At 43.7% G+C, this 14,721-nt stretch overlaps 2 protein-coding genes across 5 annotated transcripts in view; one reads left to right on the top strand and one right to left on the bottom strand.

Moving 5' to 3' along the window:
- Window positions 1–14,721, bottom strand: part of SEC24B (SEC24 homolog B, COPII component) — a 159,857-nt gene that overhangs the window by 53,155 nt on the left and 91,981 nt on the right. For all 4 annotated transcript variants that reach the window (XM_085898464.1, XM_085898462.1, XM_085898463.1 and 1 more), the window contains 3 exons: window positions 13,858–13,984; window positions 13,615–13,724; window positions 11,406–11,518 (listed from right to left, as the gene is read on the bottom strand). In XM_085898464.1, the coding sequence (XP_085754590.1) occupies window positions 11,406–11,518; window positions 13,615–13,724; window positions 13,858–13,984 (350 nt within the window). The remainder of the gene's footprint in view (window positions 1–11,405; window positions 11,519–13,614; window positions 13,725–13,857; window positions 13,985–14,721) is intronic.
- LOC147018621 (uncharacterized) lies at window positions 900–1,857 on the top strand. Its single transcript, XM_085899893.1, has 2 exons — window positions 900–1,148; window positions 1,332–1,857. Exons 1-2 carry the CDS (start codon window positions 900–902, stop codon window positions 1,716–1,718), a joined length of 636 nt encoding a protein of 211 aa, XP_085756019.1. The 3' UTR covers window positions 1,719–1,857.

Here is a 14,721-nt window from a genome sequence, read left to right as displayed (position 1 = left end):
TCGAGGGATAAAAGAACTTAAAAGATGTGCCGAAGAGAATGTCGCAGATCTTATGGACTCAACAAGCAGTGGAAATGAGGAAGATGACGTAGATATCTGGAAATCACCTCGCCCGGGGACATCCACATCCACATCCACATCCACGTCCAAAAGGGCTCGAAAATCGGTTCGAACACCAAACCTGGCAGCTTCACTTGATCGGGCTAAAGTCAGTGACCGCAAAGCTACATGTATCTTGGCCTCAGCGGCGCAAAGTCTGGGCCACGACCTAAATGACTTAGCTGTCAATAGGTAAACAATCAGAAAACAGCGACAAGTACAGAGACAGAAGATTTCTGAATCATTGAAGGAAGAATTCAAACCCACAGTGCCATTAATGGTGAACTGGGACGGCAAGTTACTTCCAGATTTAACCGGGAAAGACCTGGTGGGTCGTCGACCAATTATTGTGTCAGGAGCCGATGTCCAGCAGTTACTAGGAGTACCAAAACTTCCAGGTGGAACTAGTGAATTGATGGCTAACGCCATCCACACGACACTGGAACAATGGGGATTGGAAGACCGAGTAAAATGTCAATGCTTTGACACCACCAGTTGTAACCCTGGTCACATGAACAGTGCATGTGTTCTATTAGAACAGAAATTGGGACATCAAATGTTGCATTTTGTCTGTCGTCACCACGTGCACGAAATTGTCCTAGAGGCAGTCACAGTTACTTGCCTTGGTCCTTCAACGGGACCTGACATCGCCTTGTTTAAGATATTTCAAGGCCAGTGGCAATTCATCGACCAGGAGAAATTTGAAATTTTGACTGTAGATGAGAATGAGCAAGAATTTGTGAGTGTTGATGATACCATATTATTTGCAAAAGAGCAATTGAAAAAATACCAGCCCCGTGATGATTATAAAGAACTATCGGAACTCTTCAATAATTGCACTTGGTGGCGTCCCGGAGAGAGGAATTCGATTCAGGCTTCTTGGGGCCTTGCACCAGGCCCGCTGGATGGCGAAAGCCATATATGGAACCAAAATCTTTCTATTCGGAAAACAATTCAAACCAACGAAACGAGAGGAAAAAGGAATGCGGAATTTAACTGTGTTTGTGATTGGGATTTACATTAAACATTGGTTTACTGCTCCAAGTGCCGTCAGAGCTCCTTACCTGCAAACGACCTGGATTTTTTGAAGAAACTGGAATCATATAAAATCGTGAATGAGGACATTTTGTTGTGCAGAAGTTCTCTGGACATTTATGGTACCTGAGTGAGGAATTAATTCCACTAGCTCTATTTGATGATAAGGTTTCTGCTGAAACTAAGGCAAGAATTAGCACGGCGATAACCCAGGGAGATGGACAGAATTGGACCATTATCCAAGCAAACGAACGACTGTACTAGTTCACGATATTCCAAGAAGAGAACTGTGGGATTTCCCAACTCAAAATTCCCAACGTTTTTTCGTGTTCCTAGAATTGCCGATGGCTTTTTTGAATGATGACCCAGTAACATGGCATCAGAGCGAAAGTTACAATGCAGCACTGGCTATTGTCTCAAAACTCAAAGCAGTGAACGACAATGCAGAATGTGGAGTAGCTTTAATGACGGAATACAATGAAATACTCACTTCCAACGAGGACCAAAAACAATATTTGCTCCAGGTTGTTTCAGAGCATAGAAGGAAAATGCCGACCTGCAAGAAAGAACTTTTGCACAAATAGTGAAATTGTTCAATGCATTAATTATGCAAGTATTCAGTGATGTGAAAATTTAAAATTGATGAAATAAATGCCTAATGATTGTAAATTCATGACCTGTATTACATTTTATGCAGAAGTTATTCAATTCAGTAGATTTTCTTTTTCTTATTTTAGGTTATTGGAATTTTTTTTAAATTCTGAAATTTCAATGTACGGTAGCGACCCCTAAACATAGTTCGATTTGGCTGAAACTTCATCAGTGGTGTTTTCTCATCAAAAGGAAAAGAAATGGGGGGTGATACTTGCAACTTTCAATTCTTTTTAAAATAGAAACCGACCTGGGCAATATTTGCACACAAAAATAAATAAATAAATAAAAATAAAAATAACAAAAGACAACAACACAGATCACGATAATGACGATGGAAGGGGAACAAAGAATGAACATAAGGGCCGGGTTTCGAAAGGCATTTAAGAGTTAGACAGATGCATGGTGTGGAATAGCTAATTGTATGATCACCCATTCAAAGTTAAATCAACAATCACTGAAGAGTGATTACCTTGTGCATATTAAACCGAAAAACCGAATCACAAGCATTTAAATAACAAAGAAACTTCTGCACGTTGGCATGTTTAATAGTGCGTTCAAGGCCTTGAAACAAGCATTGCTTGGCTTATAATTTTTGGTAGCTTATATGGGACGGTGAATATGGATGCATTTGAAATGCTCGATTGAGCTCAAGAGGAGACAGAAGAGGACAGGAATAGGGCAGTTCCCCACCATGCATCGAGACTCTGAGGATAGAGGCAATCCTCTGGAGAAGCAAGACAGTGTCAAATTTGTCCGGAGTTCCAGACTCTCGAAGGAAGAATCATTTTGTTGGTTGCTGAATCTAGTTTAAGATGACCTGGATCAATCTACGATGAGGAGCAATGCTCTGAATCCCCTCCAACAATTGTCCATCATGCTGCGATTCTATCCAAGTGCATCACTTCAATTGGATGTTGGAGATGTGTGGTATTTCACAGGCTAATCGGATGTTTGGGCGCACACAACTAATCGGCTATATATCTGCCTTCGTAAATTGTTATCTAGATGAGTGATTAGCTTCTTTTTTTTTTTCTTTTCTTTTCTTTTTGTTATACACCTTGTCGAGGCTCGTGTGAGAGCAAACACACAATGCACAGCAAGGGGGCATGAGACAAGAGGGGCAGGAATGGGAAGGACAAAACAGTGGGGAACAGAGACATTAGGAGATCTGTGGAAGGGAGAGGGATGGGGCAGGGAACATGGGGAATACAAGATGGACATTACAGGGACTTTCAGGAAGGAAAGCAGGGAATTTGAAGGAGATGGGCTTGGGTGGATTATTGGGGGTAGAAAAGATAGAGGAATGAAAGAGTGAAGGTGAGCAGTGATTCGTGATTTTGGTAGTTTTCCCAGAAGGGGGTTGTTGGCGGACCTTGAGTGCCCTGCGGAAACGTGGTGGGGACAAATCGCCGAGAGCAGGGGGGGGGGACGAGGCTGGAGAGGAGATGGCAGAAGACAGAAAGACCACCAACCAGCCTGCAGTGAGAGTGATAGGCCCAAAGACTCAGCCTCATTGCGGGAGATGCCAATGATCCGAAATGCCTTGGTTTCCACAGCGTGAAGCCAAGAAAGGTGGGAGGCAGGAGTACCAGCCCAGAGGGGAGAGCAGTACTCCATCAGGCTGCGGACGAAAGCTTTGTAAGTGGTCAGGAGCTCAGGTGGGCCGAGGAAGGACTTTGCACGACGGAGGATTCCCAGTCGGCGACTGGCTTTGGAGGTGAGATTTGAAATGTGGCTTTCCTAGGAAAGGTCATGACAGATAGTGAGACCCAGAAGCTTGAAAGAAAGGACTTCTTCCAGAGGATTGTTGAGAAAGTGGATGGGGGAGTTTTCTAAACGGTCCTTTCAGAGTGACATAGTGAGAGTGTGAGATTTGTCCGGATTGAAAGACATGTTCCACGTATTGGACCAGTTTGTGATTTTACCCAGATCTGCAGTGAGCGAAGAAGTTGCTGCTTGCCGGTCTGAGGGATGACCGATGGTATGGCAGAGGGTGGAGTCATCAGCAAAGAGATATAGATGATTTTCCAGAGAGTCGGAGAGATCATTGATGAAAACCATAAAAAGAACAGGGCCCAGAACGCGACATTGAGGAACTCCAGCCTGGACAGGAAGAGGGGATGAAAGAACTCCATTTAGGGCCACACGTTGACTGCGACAGGAGAGAAAGTCTGCGAGCCATGAGTGGAGATGTCCTTGGATACCATAGGAAGAGACTTTGGTGAGCAGGGCAGGGCGCCAGACCGTGTCAAAAGCACGTGATATGTCCAGGGATACGGTTTGGATTTCATGTCTGGCACTGAGGACCTCCATCCATTGTTGGGAGAGCAGAAGCAGCATATCCAGGGTAGAGTGACCTGGTCTGAAACCAAATTGATGATCGGAAATCAAGCCATTGGAGAACAGGAAGGATTTAAGGTCTGAAGCGATGATGGATTCCATAACCTTGCTGATGATTGGGAGAAGGCTGATTGGTCTGTAGTTGCAGGGATCTGTTTTTGCCCCTTTTTTATGCAGGGCAGTAATGTTTGCTGATTTCCAAGCAGATGGCAGATGAGAGGGTAAATTGAACAGAGAGAGGGTGACCAAGAGCAGAAGAGCAGGTTTTTAGGACATGTGGGCTGATGCAGAATCTGGACTGGACCGGTTGCAGAATCTGAATCAAGGTTTGACAGCAAGCTCTCCACCTTCTCAGGAGAAAAGGACACAGAGTCCAAGGACAGTTGAGTGCGACTGGGTAAGGTGGGTACAGAAAGCGATGGGGTTTGGACACAAGATTTAGCTGCAAACACCGAGTTTAGGCATTCAGCCTTTTCACGTGCGGTATCAGCAGTGCGGCCATTTGAGGTCAGCGAGGGGATGGAGGGGGAACATACACCAGAAACAGATTTGATGAGATGCCACCAGGATTTTGAGGAGGGAGAAAGGTTTGAAAGTTCAGACTTGAGCTTAGAAAGATGTTGTTTTCTGGCTCTCCTGAGGGTAGATACATACTTGTTCCGAGCTTTATGGAAGGAACTGAGATTGCCCTCAGTTGGGTTTGCTTTTCATGAGGCAAAGGCAAGTTGTTTCAGGACAAGTGCCTCGCCAAAAGCTTCAATGAACCAAGGGTGGGAGGAAGGGTAGGACAACTGAACACGAAAGGGGAGAAATCTGTGCATGAGGGAGAGCAAGTTTCTTTGCAAGAATTCCCAGGATGAGTTGATGTTGGAGAAAGTAGCGATAGGAAACCAGTCTTGAAGTTTGATGGCTGCTTGGAGACCCTGCCAGTCGGCTTGAGTGAAATGCCAGACTCGACAGTGGTGAGGTGGTTCTCTAATAATAGCCAGAGAGATGTCCACTTTGACAAGGACGTGGTCAGAAGAACCGATTGGAGCGGAGAAAGAGCAGCAGATATTGTCAGGGAAATTTGTCAAAATTAGATCCAGAAGAGATAGAGTACCATTGGTTGAGATCCAGGTTGGGAAGTTGACTGATTGAGTCAGTCCCAATGAGTCGCAGAAAGTTTTTGCTGAAGTGCCATGACAGGTGAGAGAGGTACCCACACATAGCCAACTGGCATGATGACAATTGAAGTCGCCACATATGAGGAAGAGAGAGTTTGGATGAGAAGATAGAAGTTGGTCCATGTTTTTGGATGGTGAGGTGGATGATACAGTCCACATATAAACACGAGGTGGGATTGGAGGGGAAGCCATAGCTGGAAGTATTCCTGGGGGTGTGGGGGATTGAGGGCAGTGCATGGAGAGTGAGGAATAGAGTCTTTGATGAAGAAAGCAACTCCTGCACCAGGACGAGGCTCAGGTCTATCATACCGGAGGAAGGAGTAACCAGGGATAGATACTTGGGAGTCAGACACGTCTTGGGGGAGGAAAGTTTATGTTAGGCAGATTATGTCTGGTTTGTCAGTGGCAACCTGTATGGAAAGATCTGAAAGGTTTGAGCGAAGGCCCTGGATATTTGAGGTCCACACTGTTAATGAAGAGGGAGGGAGGAGGCTTTGGGTGCAGGGGGTGGGAGGGTAGGACAAGGGATGAGGGGCAGAGGTAAGGAGGGTTGTTGAACGAGTGTGGGGGATTGCAGAATAGCTAGGAGAGGGGGCCGGATGAGGAGGAGAAAAGGCTCTGTGGTGCTGGGGGAGAGGGGGGACAAGAGAGGGGGAAGAAGGCAGTTGAGGATTTTAGGAGGTGGAGTGAAGAGATGGATGTGAGAGGGCAGTGGAAGAAGACAGCTCTGTGGATGAGAGGGGGGGAAACTTTGAGAAGGATGATCGAGGGGGGTGAATGGTGGGAGAAAGGTGAGGGGGGAGTTTTTGCGAGAGGTGAGAGGGAGGCTTGGAGGGAGAAGAGTGTGATGGTTGCTTTGTGAGTGAGGGGTGAGGGGTGAGTTGGCACTGAAATTAGAAAAAAAGAATGGTTGATGGAAAGCAAACATTCATAGCAAATTGGGGTTTTGTTAAATTTTAGGTTAGAATTGCGATTAAACACGTTTCTTGATGGATGCAATAATGGCGAATTCAGAGAATGGAGAGAAGAAACGCTGTAACAGTTGGATTTTTTGGCAAGGTATGAAGGAGAGGTTGAATTGAGAGCAGTCTGTTTAAATAGTAGAAGAGTTGTGCATTGTGATGCAGTAAAGAGTACCACATGTGTGAAAGAGGAAGATGAAGCATTATAAGAGATCGTTTTTATGATTATTATTATTATTATGATTGTTTGAGAGAATTTCTCAGATTAGGTCATGGAAGTGTTGTAGAAAAAATCGTGAGGTGAATGGTGAAATTGGATCGATAAACGCAGGGGATCTAAACAGATCACGTGGTTATGGGAGAAGCACTTGGCTCGGGGAGGTGTCTTGTCAAAAGTGAAATTATTTATTTTAACTAAGTATTGCGTAGCATTTGGAAAAGGGAAGGTTGAAGTAAAATCGTGGAAGTGTGTGGTGAATTTGGATGGTAAACGCAGTGTGAAGCTGCGAGGTCGATGAAAAGTACCAGGAAGAGTAGAGTGAGACACGTGGTTGCAGGAGGTGTAGAGATCGAAAGGATACAAGGAAGATTATTATTTTTTGATGTATTTTTGAAGAACAGGTAAGATTCGGGAATGGAAGGTTGTAGATCTGAAGAAATCATGAAGGTTATGGCGAGAGAGGGTCAGCTCAGTAGAATAAAGATGGTGTGCTGGCAGGAGGAAGAAGAGGAGGATGAAGAAGAAGAAGAATCGAGACTTGTGAGTGTGCAAGGAGAAAGGTAGTTTTTTATTGTTTTTTTTTTATTTAAGACATGAAATAGAGTGTTTAGTTGGGAGGGATGGGGGACGTTGGGAAAGTGGGGAAGATATAAATTGAAGGTATGGGGATAAAATACAAATAAACACAATCGTCCACCAAGGGGAACGATGGGTAGGCCTCAAGCACTCGGTAAGACAAGGTCGACGAAAACTCACAAAATAGCACGATTTTTGAAACAAACCCAAACGAGGAACACACAGTAACATGCAGGTGAGAAAATAAACAGTTAAAACGGGACAGATAACGACCAGAAACTTAACTTTGAGATCGTCAACAGAGAGCCCTGAAGGAGACCTGCCAACGCTCCAAACTCAGGACCGGAAGTTCCAAAGCTTTGTGCGTACAATGATGTTTTTGTTACCGTTTAAGGGAGGGGTCCCAAAACCATGGCTCACGGGCTACATCAGGCCCACCTACACATTTTGACCGACCCTCTGAATCCAGTGGACACTGATTGAAAGCGATGCTGAACACCCATAGCTGTCAAGTAGGAACAAGCAATACAGTGTGTTGAACTGTGGCATGTGCTTAATTCGTTTTGGCCAATCAACATCGACCCTACAAACAAGCCAGAATGTAATCAACATTCTAAACCAATCATTGAAGGTGATGCTGAATTCCCACAAGCTGTGAAATAGGAACAAAAATACGAAATGTTGAACAGCGATATCAAGCCACGATTGTGGCCAATGGCACGTTTTTGCGAGGCCACACCTGAAGAAGGGGAAGTTTACCTCCAACAAGTCGAAGAAGGGGAAAATAAAAATCGATTCTGAGTGAAGGGTGTTTTAACCAAGAGTGGACAAATTATTATTTTTTTGTTGAGTGAAAGGAAAAGGCCGTTTGATTGCACAGGCGTCTGTTTTCAAGGAATACAATGCTCACCGACATTTTGAGTCTCGATACAAAGGCAAGTACAATTGTCTGCAAAGGAAAGGTGTGATCTGACAAAACTTTGAGGCTTAAAACTGGACTATCAATGCAGCAAAACATCTTTAAAATGAAATCACAGGAGAATCTGTCATCCCTTCATTCTAGTTTTCATGTGGCTAAACTGTTTGCGGACAGCGAGAGACCCTTTACAGATGGAAAATTTGTTAGGCGGTGCATCACTAAAGTCGCTGCAGAGGTGTGCCCGGAGAAGAAAAATGCCATCAGTTCTGTCAGTCTATCTTCAAGTACAATTACGTGAAGAATCAAAGAAATGGGGGATAACTTGTTTATCCAGCTTCAAAAAAATATCTGAAGACTGATTATTTTTTTTGCTTGCACTTGACGAAAGCAATGACGTGTGGGACACGGCACAGGTTCTCATTTTTATCCGTGGAGTTGACCAATTTCGACCTCTATGATGAGCTTGCTGGTCTCCAAAGGATCAAGGGTACAATGACAGGGGAGGATATTTTTGTAAAACTTTGTAAAACAATGGGTGATTTGGAATTGGACTGGGCAAAGTTAACAAATGTGACAAATGATGGTGCTTCTTGCATGACAAATTAAGAAAAGGGATTAAGAGGCTGCATAAACAGGGAAATGGATGAACGCGGGCGGCCTCATACATCCAGCACAAATCGACTGTCCAATTCATCAGCAAGCATGATGCTGCAAAGTAGTGAAGTGGGTTCCATCATGAAAGTTGTGGTGTCATGTGTAAATGTTATCTGAGAAAATGGTCTTTATCACAGACAGTTCCAAGAATTTCTTTGTGATGTTGACACAGCATATGGCGATGTGGTGTACCACATGGAAATCCGATGGCTGAGTCAAGGCAGAGTCTCAAAGCGTTTTTATGAGCTGCTTCCTGAAATTAATACATTTCTCCAGACAAAGGACAAAAGTGTCCAAGAGCTGACTGATCCAGAATGGTAATGGAACCTCACATTTTTAACTGATGTAACGGAATTTATGAATGGCCTTAATCTACAGCTGCAAGGCAAGGGGAAACTCATGTGACACGTATTCACATGTAAAGGCATACAAAGTGAAACTGAGGCTGCTTGTGAGACACGTGAAGGAGGGAAACTTTTCTCATTCTCCTACAACTCAACAGCTGTCTGCTGAAGCACTGGAGGTCCCATTCCCAGTTGAAAAGTGTGCTGACGCACTGGAAATGTTGCAGACTGAGTTCCAGGAGAGATTTTGTGAATTACACGACCACACCAAAGACATTCACCTTTTTCAGAATCCTTTTGTAGCTGATGTTGATGAAGTCCTGCCTTCTTATCAGCTTGAGTTGGCAAAATTACAGGCCAGTGATGCCCCCCAAAAAACGCATTCAAGTCAAACAATCTGATTGACTTCTCTGCTGCCCTTCCCCCATGAAATTTATCCAAACATTAAAAAGAACACTCTTAAAATGTCCACCATCTTTGGCAGCACCTATATATGTGAGCAAACCTTCTGACTCATGAAATTACTGAAATCTCGGATGAGATCGAGATTCATTAATGAACACTTGCATCAGTCATTGAGACCGTCTATGTCCACAACTGGAGCCTGAGATTGAATTTCCTGCCAACAAGAACCAAGCCGACAGAAGCTGTTACTCACCAAGCAAAGGTAAGCTCATTGTTCTTGTACAAATTGTCATGAAAATTATTATGATTATAATTGTAATAGAACACTTAAATATTTCTCTCTTATTGTGAAAAGTCTTAGAGTTTTGTACACGTGCATACCGTTATATTATTTTCCATAATAGACTCACTCCGGCCCACCGTAAGAGCAAGACTGAGTGATGTGGCCCTCGCAGCTGAAAGTTTGAGTACCTCTTGTTGAAGGGTTAAGTGTGTGATAGCAAACACTTGCTAAGCACCTTTCGTAAATTCGGCCCTATAGGTTTCCCTTTTCCAAGCTTGAAATAGTCAGCAGATAGGAATAATAAAGTTTGAGTAGTGAATGTATACATGGATGTACATCTTTTAACGAGCCCGGTTCTTTGAAGTAAATAATGTTCTGGTTGGACTCCGCCGCAGAATTACCAAGCGATCTTCGTGGGTGAATTTTAACTGGTGGGTGGGAACAACCACGTGATCCTTATTGCCCCAGAAACCCCGGCGGCTTCTCCATTTACGACAGGTTTTTCCATCCTCGATGACAGAGTAGGAGGGCAAGATCACATTCTTATTTAATGACAATAACGAGGTGCACAACAATAATCACGATAAAACAGTTACACAAACACAGTTTAATAAACAAGAGGACACAGACGACGGGCATAAACCACTACAAAACCCAACAAAAAACCACATACAACAAGCAAATGTACTTCTTACGAAATTGTACTCTGGTTATGGACCTGAAGGTCAAAAGGATGAGTCAGAATTGAGGGATGACTGAAATAATAAAATTAATTAGCAAGCAGTAGTCAGTGAATGGTGAGAGAAGGAAGGGGGGAATAGCACTCCTTGTGGGTAAAGTTATGGTGGCACGCTTTGCAAAGCCCACAAAAATCTTTAACGTCCACAACTATTACTAGCAGACAAAACACTGGCAGCTTAACCTCTAGTTTAGGTATAGCACACTTTGCAGTGTTTGCGGGAATTGAACCCAGATTAGATGCTTCAAAGAAAAGTGTGCTACCTTTGTATCATCCTGTCGTACCTGCTGCTGTTAGTACGTACTTAAAAAGGGCATGCTTCCACTCCCGAGAGGTTGACCAGGCAAGAAGATAAGGAAAGACAGTGACAGTGGACTTTTTGGACGCATGATTGAGGCTCGTGGAAGAGATAGAGTATAATGGAAGGGAACAAAATGGAAAGGGGGAAACACCAACAGCAGAGCAGAAGTGAGAGTGAGAGATCAAGAGGTGGGAGAGAAGGACAGATGAAGGTGAACAATCTGCACACAAGCTGAATGAAACGCAGCAAGACGAGGAAGGGGAAAGTGAAGATGAAAGAGAAAAAGCAACAAACCAACCAACAACTAACAAACAAAAATAACTTCGTCCGTGGGGGGACTGACGGTTATAACATCAACAATTGAACAGCATGGCAAAAAACGTATACTACACTGTACTATCGTGAAAATGAAAAAAAAATATTACATCCAAGTTTGGTGAAAAAGTGTACACTGGAAAGTTCTGCAATCTCGGAGCTCGTAACATACCTAAAGTCTAACCTTCATGGCAAACGATTTCTCGATGTGGAAGAACTTGTTGAAGCTAATGAGATCTGGCTGGAGAAAAAGTTAGAAGGCATCTATGTATCTGGCATAGACAGCTTGAAGGATTCGTGAACCAATTGCATCGATGTTCAGGGAAATAGAAACATTTGACCTCACATGATATTTTTCGAACTTTGCAACCACCCTACATTGTAACATCTCACCTGTCTAGGTTCTCCAACAAAACAGCACAAACTTCTTGCAAATAACCAGACTCCATCGCACTGTAAGTCACATCCAGAACAAATAGGTAGACAGCAGCTTGTGGGGGACGTAGCTGGGGGTTGAGGAACAGAGAGGGATGTGCAGCCTTTAAGACGAGATGCACACAAATCAACGGATTGCAAAACAAATGGTTCTTGACTTGACAACAGCAAGGAACTTGACCGCAAAAGTGCCACGATGAGCTCAAAAGGAATTTCCTGGACATTTTAGTCAAATCCATCAGTCTTAAAACACACAAACTCTACCTACGAGATTTAAAATTACTTGATGGAAACCCTTTTGCAGTAAATGTGTCTTCTCTCTGCTTGTGAGGAATCATGCACATCCCGCAATACAGTCGTAGCTATTGCAGAGAATGTGCCTCCTCCTGAGGCTGAAAAAAAAAATCCATTCTCAAAACAGGCTCAAATTTTGTACCCATTTTAAAGAAAACACAACCACTGACTGTACAAACAAAAACAGGGAAATGTTTCTGCACTGCACGCAACTCAAGCGTTCCCCACAATAAACAGGATAATCCCTCAAGTCAATCAATCTGCAAGAAACATTTACATAAATGATTATTCAGAAATTAAACTGAACTTCTCAAGATGGGCAGTTCCCCTCCCTACTTGGTTTAAAGTTTAAACAAAAAAAAATTTGGCAAAATATGTCGCTGGGATGTACAAAACATTAACCTCAAGCACAGCATCATTTGAGCCATACTAAGGAAGAAGGTAGAATGAAGAACTATTCTTGCTTGTGAAGATTAGTGTAAATCTGCGTCAACGGAAAAGTAGAACGACGGATGAAATCAACGGGACATTGATCGAAGTAAGCTAACCGCTGTAAAAGCAAGGAGGAGCTGACGTTTTGGTGTTAACTTTTCGTCGGAGTAAAATGCTGGAGCACAGCATAACCTTCACTCTTTACCTTTGCAAGTCTTCATCTTTAATACGAAAAAATATATTTTCTGTAGTTGTGTGGAAAAACAGGCCCGTTTAATCAACTCTAAACACATTTTATGACTCATGGTCCTTTTAAAGCAAGGGAAGTTAGCTTTTCCTTCCCAACTTCACTGTCTACATCATCACTCTTACCCAACGTGGTGCCAAACATAACATAATGTCTCTTTAAGAACAAGTTCAACCATCCATTAGTGTTTTCAACTCAGTTTTACTCAAATTACTCATAAATTTCAGCACCTTTCCTTTCAATCATGGTCCAGTTCATTTAATAAGCCTGCCTGTTGCATCACCAGGGAGAGGGGATGGTTGTAAGATGGTGAGGGTTGGGGGTCGAAGAAGGAAGAAAGGGGAGGAGCAAGAAGGAAGAAAGGAGAGGAGCAAGTAATAATGAAAAAGGGGAGGAGCAAGAAATAAAAAAGGGGAGGAGGGTATAAGAGATGGCGAGGGGGTATAAGATATGGCGAGGGGGGGGTATAAGATATGGCGAGGGGGTATAAGATATGGCGAGGGGGTATAAGATATGGCGAGGGGGGTATAAGATATGGCGAGGGGGTATAAGATATGGCGAGGGGGTATAATATATGGCGAGGGGGGTATAAGATATGGCGAGGGGGTATAATATATGGCGAGGGGGGTATAAGATATGGCGAGGGCGGGGTATAAGATATGGCGAGGGGGGTATAAGATATGGCGAGGGGGTATAAGAGATGGCGAGGGGGTATAAGAGATGGCGAGGGGGTATAAGAGATGGCGAGGGGGTATAAGAGATGGCGAGGGGGTATAAGAGATGGCGAGGGGGTATAAGAGATGGCGAGGGGGGTATAAGAGATGGCGAGGGGGTATAAGAGATGGCGAGGGGGTATAAGAGATGGCGAGGGGGTATAAGAGATGGCGAGGGGGTATAAGAGATGGCGAGGGGGTATAAGAGATGGCGAGGGGGTATAAGAGATGGCGAGGGGGGTATAAGAGATGGCGAGGGGGTATAAGAGATGGCGAGGGGGTATAAGAGATGGCGAGGGGGGTATAAGAGATGGTGAGGGAGGTATAAGAGATGGCGAGGGGGTATAAGAGATGGGGAGGGGGTAGAAGACATGGGGAGGGGGTAGAAGACATGGGGAGGAGGGAGAAGAGAGGACATTGGGTAGATTAACCATGAACGTGAAAAAAAAAATTCTTAAATTTCCACAAAAGTAACATTTACCATGTATTCAGATGGAGCTACGAATTCCACCGTCGCATTCTGCACTTCAGGCCTCTTCTGGGGCTCTCCATAGTTCCGAGTCACGGGATTAAACATAAACTCCTCAGGCACTGTAGATGTGGGATAAGGGAATAACAAAAATTGCAAGTGTGTATGCAATCACACGAATACATGCAATATGCCTTAGTAGATAATTAGAATTTGTATCCAAATGACAATAAAGTATCGCAACCAGAGACCCACCCTCATTCAGACGGCAGCAAAGGTTGCACTTCCAACGACGCTGGTCCAAGAATGTCACAAAAGGGTTGATGTACGTCCGGCAAGTGCGGCATCGAACAATCACACTCGATGTGATCACAGGCAGCTGCTACTCACAGGAGGGACAGGATGTTTAACAACACAAGTTGTGCAGCAACATCTACCACCACCACACCCTTCCAACCCGCTCCCCTCATTCCCCCCCTCACCTCCCCTCAACCTCCACCAAGAGCAGAGTCTAAAGTTAAACTTGTTGAATAAAAACATATCTTCATTTATAATCAGTGCTTCCATTGCTTGCTAAATGCATCACAGCCATCGTCCTGTCATAACATTCAGCATTTGAAAGTCTGAACACAAAATGTGTAAACCCAATTATGATACTGTCAAACATCTGTGCACAGAATTTTGATCAAAGTAGAGATAGTTCTGTCCAACTTCAACTCTCCATTGGTAACAAGGCTTAATTGCATCAGTTCTCATGCTCTTATCCTGTTCTGTTATTTTCCTTTGATCATTTCAAAATGTCCCTTTCCTTTTGGCCACATCCTATCTGCCAAAAAACATCACTGCCATTCACAAAAACCTCTCCTCTCAACTACAAACCAGCAAGCTCAATTCTAATTACAAGCAAAACTAGAACAGCACTCTTTAGAGCGCATACCCAACGTGGTGCCAGGCTGAACAGTTTACGTTTATTATCCCACTCGTAGGCTGGATCTGGATCTGGACCTTCTCCAAAATCCAATACGTTTGTTCTTGTCACCTACAAAACTTATCTACCAGGTTTTGTCATAAAGCATCCACAACGTTTTGAAATATCGTGCTGTTAGATCCTTTTTATCC

The sequence above is a fragment of the Eptatretus burgeri genome, chromosome 10 (assembly GCF_056783735.1).
Source record: "Eptatretus burgeri isolate ZD-2024b chromosome 10, Ebu_testis_v1, whole genome shotgun sequence".
NCBI lineage: Eukaryota > Metazoa > Chordata > Myxini > Myxiniformes > Myxinidae > Eptatretus > Eptatretus burgeri.
This window is presented reverse-complemented; position numbering and strand designations above follow the sequence as displayed.